Source organism: Echinops telfairi, unplaced genomic scaffold, assembly GCF_000313985.2.
Source record: "Echinops telfairi isolate 266 unplaced genomic scaffold, ASM31398v2 ScPeMD7_7457;HRSCAF=8495, whole genome shotgun sequence".
NCBI lineage: Eukaryota > Metazoa > Chordata > Mammalia > Afrosoricida > Tenrecidae > Echinops > Echinops telfairi.
In genome coordinates this window covers 19,108,373-19,117,919 of record NW_022111357.1, presented here as the reverse complement: position 1 = coordinate 19,117,919, position 9,547 = coordinate 19,108,373, and the positions used below count along the sequence as shown (strand labels likewise).

At 51.6% G+C, this 9,547-nt stretch overlaps 1 protein-coding gene across 2 annotated transcripts in view; it reads right to left on the bottom strand.

Moving 5' to 3' along the window:
- The window catches only part of PAFAH2 (platelet activating factor acetylhydrolase 2), a 42,198-nt gene that overhangs the window by 23,849 nt on the left and 8,802 nt on the right, over positions 1-9,547 (bottom strand). The window contains exons 2-4 of one of the 2 annotated variants that reach the window (XM_045299269.1): positions 4,452-4,591; positions 3,155-3,308; positions 2,232-2,370 (exon numbers count right to left, since the gene is read on the bottom strand). In XM_045299269.1, the coding sequence (XP_045155204.1) occupies positions 2,232-2,370; positions 3,155-3,308; positions 4,452-4,541 (383 nt within the window). In that variant the 5' untranslated portion in view covers positions 4,542-4,591. The remainder of the gene's footprint in view (positions 1-2,231; positions 2,371-3,154; positions 3,309-4,451; positions 4,592-9,547) is intronic. The other variant, XM_004705091.2, reaches the window with a different exon arrangement.

Here is a 9,547-nt window from a genome sequence, read left to right as displayed (position 1 = left end):
AAAAAAAAAGACCATGGAAAGAGCTGGATTAAGTTCAAAGAGCTATATAAACAGTTTCAAATAGGGTGTGACATTCATTCAACATATATTTATTAAGTTCCTGCTATATGTAAGGCATATGCTTAACGTGCCTTGAAGGTGTGGGTTACTCTGACGTGAAGGTATAATGGGTTATGCGTGGGGCTGCTGATCCCAAGGTCGGCAGTTCAAAACTACCAGCCACTCCATGGGAGAAAGATGAGGCTATCTGCTCCCAGGGAGATTTTATAGTCTTGGAAACCCACTGGGAGGGCTCTTCTCTGGCCTATAAGGTCATTGTAGTCTGCATCAACTTGATGGCAGTACGTTTGTTTTTGTTTCGATGTGAGGCATAGTTCTAGGTGTGGCAATGGCAACACTGTTATTTGGCTTTAAAATAAAGAATGCTGGCTATAGTGCAGTGCGGGGGAAACAGAACTGGAAGAGAGTGTATGAGGCCAAACTCTCAACATTCACAGGTTAAGGAGTCTGGGAGGCCAAGGATCCCGTGGAGGTGTGTGGAAGAAACCTTCATGTCCTCCTAAGTGAAAGTCCCCCATAATAAGGCCAGTTTTAAAGTGCTGTTTGCAAACATGACGATGCTCATGGAGTATCGTCTTAGCAGTGGTTCTCAACCTGCCTCATGCCGTGACCCTTTCGTACAGTTCCTCATGGTGTAGTGACCCCAACCATACAATTATTTTTGTTGCTATTTCATAACTGTAATTTTGCTACTGTTATGAATTGGGGGACCTCTGTGAAAGGGTCATTCAACCACCAGAGGGGTCGCGACCCCCATGTTGCAAACCACTGGCTTAAAGACTATCTCCCTAAAGGTTATCTGCCATCGAAAGTAATCAGACCCTATTGTCTGTCAGCCTAAGTAGGACCCACTCCTTTCTGATAAGGATCATAGATTGTTCCCTTGGAGAAGAGCCCAAAGTCACTTAAGGTCAAGCCAACTCAGAGGACCAAGGTTAGGTTGCCATCTTGACTCTAGAGCCCGCCCATCTTGCTATGCTGTGCCTTCCTGTCACATGTGTGCCCCTAGTACAACCTCTTCCTATTGCGTGTACGCCCCTAGCTCATCCCCCTCCTGTTATGTGTATGCCTCTTGTACAACCTCTTCCTGTTACGCATGTGCTTACCGTGGCCTGGGTGTCCAAGATTATATGAGCACTCTCTAAGCACCTGAGATTTACATTACTCTTTCTCTCTCTGCTTGGATCTGGCTCTTGAGGTCATGACTGAGGAGGTGAGCCCTTGCATGCTTTATCTTGTCTGATGTCTCTTTAGTTTATCCCTCCATTACACAACCACCCCTTGGACCCATTCACTTGTGGGGAGGCTGGTCCCCAACAGGGTAGACCATGATTGGGAGGGTGAGTAAAACCCAAACCCAACTCCCTGCCATCAAGTCAATGCTGGCTCATCACAACCCTGTGGAACATGATAGAAGATGTAGAACTCTCTGGGACGGAACTAAACTGCATCTACGCTAACGGATGGGCATTCCCAGAGAACACTGGAACACACGTGCCACAGATACCGAGCACTGTCACACTCCAAGGTGGAAGTGAGAATTCACGGGAAGAATTCTGAATGAAAGCTGAATTCTAAAACTTAGGCCAAAGCTCCTGACATGGGCTATCCTAGAGTTTACAGTTCACCTTCACCTTGTTGCCCCGTGGAGAGAACGTGTGTAGACCTCCTAGCTGTCCATCTCCTGACCAACCCTGCACATTACGCAGCTGGTGGAATCTAGGCTCAGAGAAGAACACTGCCCAGGCTCCCCCAGAGTCCGAGTGGCACAGCTCGGAGTGGCTAAACCACAAGCTCCAGGAGTGTGTGGAACAGGTCTGTGCAGGCAGAGTGGAGTCCCTCACTACACGCTACACACATGACTGTCCATAAGCAGCGCGGGCTGCTCTATCGGGAGACTCGATGGCAGCATTCGGAAGGAAGCTAACAGTGTGAATTTACATGAATGCTGGACCGTGAGAGTGACGGCTCTGAAGCTGGGAGGAGAGGTGAAGGAGGCATCCACAAGGCCTCCCAGCGAAGGTGAGCCCAATGCAATGGAAGGAAGCAGATGGGAGATAAGACAGCTAGCAGATGGAAATGTTTATTTCTCTGCCCTTTGACAGGAAGTTCAGACTCAGCAGCTGTCACCAGGCAAGGACCATGTCCAGGTCGGGGAGAGAAGCTCTTACCTGAAGGCTCCCAGGCCATGGGAGAAGATGATCAAAGGGTACCCAGAGTCCTTTGTCTTAAAGGGGCCGTTCCAGCTGACAGGCAGGCGACAGGATCCTAGCAGAGACTTGGGGTAAAGAACCTCTGGCTGCCCCTCAGCTGTAATGTCAAGGGCAGCCCGAGCACAGGCAGTGGAGGGAGGGGGCGCATGTGTTCCTCCACTCTGGAGAGCCACTGCGCCCCCTGGGCACCCCAAGTCAGATACCCATACTCCTTCTCCTCGTATTCTTTAGGAAGCAGGCGTACGATAGAAAAGAGAAAAATGAATGCAAAGGGGTAATTCTGAATCACTATGGGAAAACCCCCAACATGCAAGGCAGTAGGTCGAGCTTCTAGGGGCAGGGTTTAGGGGTGGGGGAGAGGTTGGCTCCTTCAGTGTGCCCCTGCCGGCAGAGGGAAGAACTACAGGTGGCTTTATGCGCCTTGCTAGCTAAGAACGTTTCTCTGAGCTATGCAGCAGCAGGCACCAAGTGGGATTCATACATGCTGCCTAAATGAGCAAGAGCCACCGTTGCCAGCACACACTCGGTCGCAAGCACTACACTACATGCTTTACGTACATCCACAACCACCCTGCAAAGTAGGCCTGCAACAGATGAGAAAAACCAAGCCTCAGACAGGTCCAGTAACCTGCCCAAGACCCATAGCTAGTAAGTGATAGAGGCTGGATTTGTGCCCAAGGCAGTGGAGGTGCAAAACCCAAGCACTTGGGCAGATGGTGATCGCCCAACTTTCCACACTACACTGAGCAGATGAATAACACCCCACTCCCAAGGGCGGGGACAAGCCCCTGTCCTGAACCGTGCACACTAACAGCTGCTGGGTCTCCCAGGGACACCACCAAGTACCTAGAAAGGCACCCAGGCCTCAGGCCAGCCCTTACCCACAGCCAGGTTGAAGAATAAGGCTCCCCAGAGCTTATTAATCTGCAGGTAATGGGCCAGGCCAGCGCAGTACTCGTGGCGGGGAATCCACAGGGGCTGTTCCGTGGTCACTTCTGTCCCCTGACAGGGGTAGAAAAGGCGGAAGAAGCTCCCCTGCGGGGAAAGAAGAGTTCAGCTGCTGAGAGAGCAAGAAGCCAACACGCCACATTTCCCAACACATTACAGGAGGGAGGGCAGGGGTTACAGGAAGCCAGCGTGTGCGCTCAGGAGGCAGGCAGGGGAGAGGCTAGCAGAGAAAGACCTAGGAACTGACCAAGGAAAAAGGGAAAACCAGAAGTCAAAAAAGAAAAGGGTGTCTGTCTTTGGGGAGCAGGGGTGGGGGAGATCCCCAGGTGGGCTTTGTGCTCAGAGGAGAGTACATTGTGGGGTGGATGGCTGCTATGGTAGCTGGGTCAGACTGTGACACTGCGTCATTGTAGCCCCCTCTGGATCCAATGTATAATAGACCCTTTTTTACTATTTTCTACTTTGTGTCTGAATGAGGTGTTTCTGTTTCACTCTGCCATGGTTGGGGGTCTTGGTTTGGGTGTTCTGTCTATGAAATCCAAGATGGGTAACCCTATAGAGCCAACAGTGGATTCGTAGTTTCAAAGGGCCGTGGCAGGGGAGGTGGAAACGGAGAGCTAGCGACCGGCAGGACCAGGAGGAAGCAGTGCCCTGGAACTGACTGCGGTGGTGGCTGCCCAACTCCTATGAACGCGATTGAACTAGTGAAATGTATGCTGTGTGAATTTTAGGTCGGCCAAAGGGCTTACAAATAAATGCATCTTTCAAGGGGGGGTGGGGAGGCAGGTGGAAGCAGGAGGGAGAGAAAGGGGAGTCCCCCTCCTCAGCTCCAGGCGTCCAAGGCCAGGGCCCAGGGCCCACTGTTTTCCCTCTCACACTCAGATGCAGATGAGCTCAAACACTTCCAGGATCTGCCCTTAAGTAAGGACACAGGATCTGCGAGCTGCCTTCAAAGCCCTAGCCTCTCCCCCACCCCTCCTGGCAGCACTGGGGTGTTGATAATTAGGAGGAGGAGGTGGAGGCGAAGGAGGAGGAGGAGGAGGAGGGGAAAGGTCAGGGCAGACAGACATGGAACCTGAGAGGCAGACTCACTTGGGCTTTCTAAATAAATCCAGAGCAGCGGGGACTCCCGTTTCCCCCACCCAGACTAAGCAATCAGACTTGCTAGCAGAAAGCCAGGGTGCCGCGGTAGGGTGGGAGGTATGCAAGGGCAGAGTGGGAGGCACTCACCTGGAGCCGCTCACCCTCCATCACATCCCCGCAGCCCACCAGGTGAGGTCCTGTGACAGGTGGGAAGCCCACGGACTGGCTGACTCCCATTTCCTCACCCGCGGGGTCAAACGACTGGCTCGGAGCTGAAACGTGGCGGGCTGGAGGGGGAACATAGAACACCCTCTTGCTGGCTTCCTCTTAGCTTCCTGTTGCTGACTTGAGCCATCTGCCACCCCTGTCACCCCAGCCTCCGTGCAAGCCACTCTTTACACCAACCTGGACGTTACCAGCTTTGTGACCCTGACTTTGCCAAGGCCTGAGGGCTACTTTTTTCTTCCCTTCTCGTGGGGTTGGTTGTGGGGAGGAGTGCGTCCGTATTTCTCAAGTGTTTAACTCAGGGCCCAGCACAGAGTAACTGCTGCAGAGACAGCTACACAGAATTTGTTCCTAGGATGCTAATAACCAAGGTTCTTTACACACGCTGCCTCCTTTAATTCTCCCAACTTTCGGGGGGAGGCACTAGTAGTAAGACCCTATGTTACAGAAGAGGAAACTAAGGCAGAGAGCCGCTGGCTCGTGTCCCCATAGGTCTCTTGAACTTTAGAAACTGAGCTCCCAACCACCAGGGGTTCTGCTAGTGAGGAGACTCGGTTCCCATGTCCCTGACCGATCCGGTGTCACAGGAATTCAGAAGAGGAAAAGGCAATGAGAGTGTGCAGGGATAGTTGGGGAAGGCTACTTGGAAGAGGTGGCACTTGTGCTGGGCCCCTGAACGATGAGAAGATTTAGAGAGGCGGGGACGATGAAGGAAAATCTTCTAGAAAAGAGAGACTGGGAGCAAAGGCAGATAGGGAAGAGTATGTTGTGGGCAGCGGAACTCCCAGCAGCCTTCACGGTGACAGGGACACCCACTGCTGATGAGACGATAAATCTAGTGACTTGGGCTTCCTAAACTGGCGCACATGTCATTGGCGCTCCCTGCTCCTCTTCAACTTCATCATCACCTCCACCACCATCCTTTACTGGGCACGGACTCGGCATCGGGAAATCTAAGTGCCTTTCAGAAGCTGAAAACCCCCAAACGGACCCTCTGCTATGGAGTCCATTCCAACTCGGACTGACCCCACCGGGCAGGGCAGAACTGCCTCATGGGATTTCCAAGGCCGTGAGTCTATGGGGAGGCAGCCCGCCACATCCTTCTCCCTCGGAGTGGGAAGGAGGGTCAAATCTCGACCGACCGTTGGTTGAGCAGCCCACTGCGTTCCCCCTACACCATCAGTGACTCTTCAAGTGCGTGCCTTATGGTATTACATTCAATCCCCACGACAGGGCGCTGAGGTCTGTACTCTGATCCCATTTTATAGATGAGGAAGCTGCTGTTTGATAAAGTTAAGCATTTCCCCAGGCTGGCACAGCTAACACAGTGAGACTCTGCCAGGAGCAATGTGACTGTCAGCTGGATGATATGGTCAGACTCGCCAGTGTCCAGTCTCTCCTGTACCCTCTGGGTAACACAGCCGTGTCGAGCTGATGCTTCCTGAACCTTCGGCAAACCCAAACCAAACTCACTGCCATTGAGGTGACACCGACTTATGCAGTGCCATAATATAGGGTTTCCAAAACTGGACACCTTTCTGGGAGCAGACAGTCTCATCTTTCTCCCATGGAGTGGCTGGTGGGTTTGTTGTTTCCGAGCTAGATGGCTGCTTGTTTGCCTACAAGCCTTTAAGACCCCAGACGCTATATCTTTTGATAGCTGGGCACCATCGGCTTTCTTCACCACATTTTCTTGTGCACACATATGTCTTCAGTGATCATGTCGGGAAGGTAGATATCATGAAATGACCTTTAGCTGAGCAAGGAGCTCTTGTATTAGGGGAGTGCGCGTGAGGAGGCCCAATGTCCACCTGCCACGCTACTACCAAACCTATAATTATTTGCACCTAGGTCTGTTCCCTCTTTTTCTCCTGTGGAGTGGCTGGTGGATCTGAACTGCTAACCTACCAGTTAGTAGTCCAATGCATAAGCCACGACACCACCAAGGCTCCTTAGGAAGTGCGACAAGTTCTTTCTTGTTTTCAACCAGTGTGATGTGCAGGTGTGAGTGCTTGACCTGTGCAGCCATGTTGCTCTCCTGGGGAGGAAGCTACCCATGGAGGAGGGCAGAGCTGGGAGGACCACAGAGAGATGGGGGCTTCGCCTGAAGACAGTCTCCAAACTCAGTTAGACCACAACTGAAAGCTAACCCTGACCCACCGACACTTTCTAAGTCACTACATTCCCTTTTTGTTTAAATCAATTGAGGTGTTTGTCCTGTAACCCAAAGCATCAGATACACTAACTCTATTTTTAATAGAGAATTGCCCGTATTCTCAATCACTACACTATTTTGCTTTTTTGAAGATGCTCTGGGAGGGATTAGATCACGTCCAGGCATGTCTGGGCAAGAAGAGACCTTTGAGATACTTTTACCTGCCCTCTCAGCCCTCTTTGCTCCCCCCTGCAGACAGGCACCGCCCTGATGAAGCAGCCAGGCCCTGAGGGGGAAGCGAGCAGACTGCCGGGTCTGATGGGAAACCGCCATCAACGTTAATAATAATGTCCCTCTATTTAAGTTTGAAGATAACTGGTTATCTTTTTACTGCACACTTGACTTCTTCATTCTGTTTCTGAAGCAAACGTTCAAGGTAAGTCCAGCTCTTTCTAAAAGAAGCAACGTTCCTGATGCACTGTCCAGAGCGAAGTTGGACGGGTGCTGCTCGGTCTCAGGCCCTGACCCTTCCCTCTTGGGATCGAGGGCATGCACAGGGAAGGCGCAAGGCTGGGAGCACAAGACATGTCACGCACATGACAATAAGGCAGCTACGCTCAGACTGCCACAAGAGAGAGCCAGGTAAGATACCAGAGGTTCTGGGGAAGGAGAACCCTGCCTTGGCCGTTTGCTTGGTCGTGAAGAGCAGGGAAGGCAGAGCTGGCCTTCCAGTGGTGCAAAGCGGGGGAAAGGCAAGAAAGCGCACCTGGGAGACTGTGCATACTGATTGCCAGGAGAGGCTCTGGCCAGATTTGGGGAGTAGCAGTCTTTCCAGTCCCAGACTGGCTCCTAGCAATGCCCTGTGGGTTTCCAAGGCTGGAACTGTTTACGGGAGTAGCAAGCCCAGCCTTTCTCCCTTGTAGCTGCTGCTGGTTTCAACCTGCCAACCATGTGGCTTACAGCCCAACGCGTAACCACTACGCCACCAGGGCTCCCTAGTCCTAGACCGAGGAGCTAGAAATGAGATCGTGGATATGAGTGATGCAAGCTTTGAGAAAACCAAGCCAAACCATTTTGAGTCCAGCTCCTTTGCTGCGTAGCTTTCTGACCTTGGATGCGCTAACTGGTCTCTGTAAGCCTAACTTCCCTAACTCCCCAAGGGCAGCACAACCTACTCTCGTTGGATTGCAATACAGATTAAGCAGTGAAATTAAAAATGCCTAGTGTACTCCCTGGCTTTTAGGAAGTATCCAAGAAACACATATTTGTTGACTGATCAAAAAGTAGAAGCCAAGCAACTGAGTGGATGTGGGGAGACGAGGGGAGGGGAAAAGCAGAGAAGGCAGGTTTTAGGACCAGGCTGACAGGAGCTTCTTAAGTGCGGCCGTAGTTACATAATTCTGTGTCAACTTGATGTGTAGGGGTAGAGACTAGCCTGTCAACTGGGTCCCAGCCTGTTGGTGCCTCTTTGTGGGTGTGACCTCCTCATAAGGAGGGGTCTGGGAACCCCCCCCCCCTCTCTGCTTCACCTTCATGCCAGCCAGCCACCACGCTGAGACCTGCGCCAGCCCTGGAGTTGCATTCAGTGCCATTGGATCCACAAGACTTTGCACCCACCAGCCTGTGATCTTCCTGTATCATAGCTTGTGACTGCGTGAGTCTGAAGAGGGACTTATGGACTTGATCTGGACTGGGCTGGGATGTTTTCCTGATACACTTACTTCTTGATATAAAGCTTTCTTAGAGATATAGGAGTGCCCTTGCATTTGTTTCTCTAGCGCAAAGGCTTTTGTCTCTGCCTGCATACGGGGACCACGCGTGGCAGGGGCAGAGGAATCGGCAGCTACGTGCGTCTCTGCCTGCATACGGAACCCAACATGAGAGAGCAGGAGCACTGTGGTAAGTTGTGGGGAAGGTCATCAACTCAATTAAAGCTAGAAAATAAGCAAAGCACATCAGCAGCTAGCTGGCCAGAGTGAGGCTCCCATGGAAATGAACCCAGGGTCCCTGAGCTCACCCTGACTGACGGCTAAGTAGGACAGGAGAGATGGAAAAACTCATCTGACTTGCAGATTTTGCCTGAGACGTCCACGCAGACCATCCAGACGCCTAAGCAATGTCATGGAATTTTCCAAGGCCACCAGCCGAGGTGTCTACCTCCTTTTGCTCACCCTCTCGAAACACCTCAAGGTTATGTCTGTCTGTCTAGGAACGTCGTCTTCCTTCTCTTGACCGTCCGCACCCACCCTACCCATTAAGGTCCAGGGACATCGAGAGTCCTTGGTGAGACGGACTTTGGACGAAAAGTAGACACAGAATTTGTATCGGACACTTCTACCAGCCTTCTCTCTCACAAGACTGTTTCTACCCCTCTGATAACCAATCTCACATTACCGCAGGGCAGTTCTACCAGAACAGCTTTCTCCGAGGAACATGCTTACAATTGGTGGTCCTGTGGCATCAAATCAGAGGTTCCTGAACCTGACTTCTCTCACATTCACTTTGTAATTTTTTTCTTAATGCAGATTCTCGGGTCTCCGTGCCCAGAGGCCTAAGATGCAGGTCAGGAATCAGTTTTTAAAAGCCTTCTCCCAATTGCACCCGATCAGACCCCACCACACTGAGGCAAAGCACTGGGGGAGTGCAGCGAAACGGAACAGCAAGGGAATGGAGCAGCAAGATCCCCAGAGAATGCTAAAGGTGGACTTTGGGGCCAGGGCGTGGTGCCCCAACAGACTGGACTGGAAAACATTCCTAAAGGCCAACGATCCTTGAACTAACTACAAGCTTTTCTTTCTTGGTGTGTTTTAATTTGTTCTTTGTCAGTGGTTTGTTGTTGTTGCTGCTGTTTTGTTGTACATTG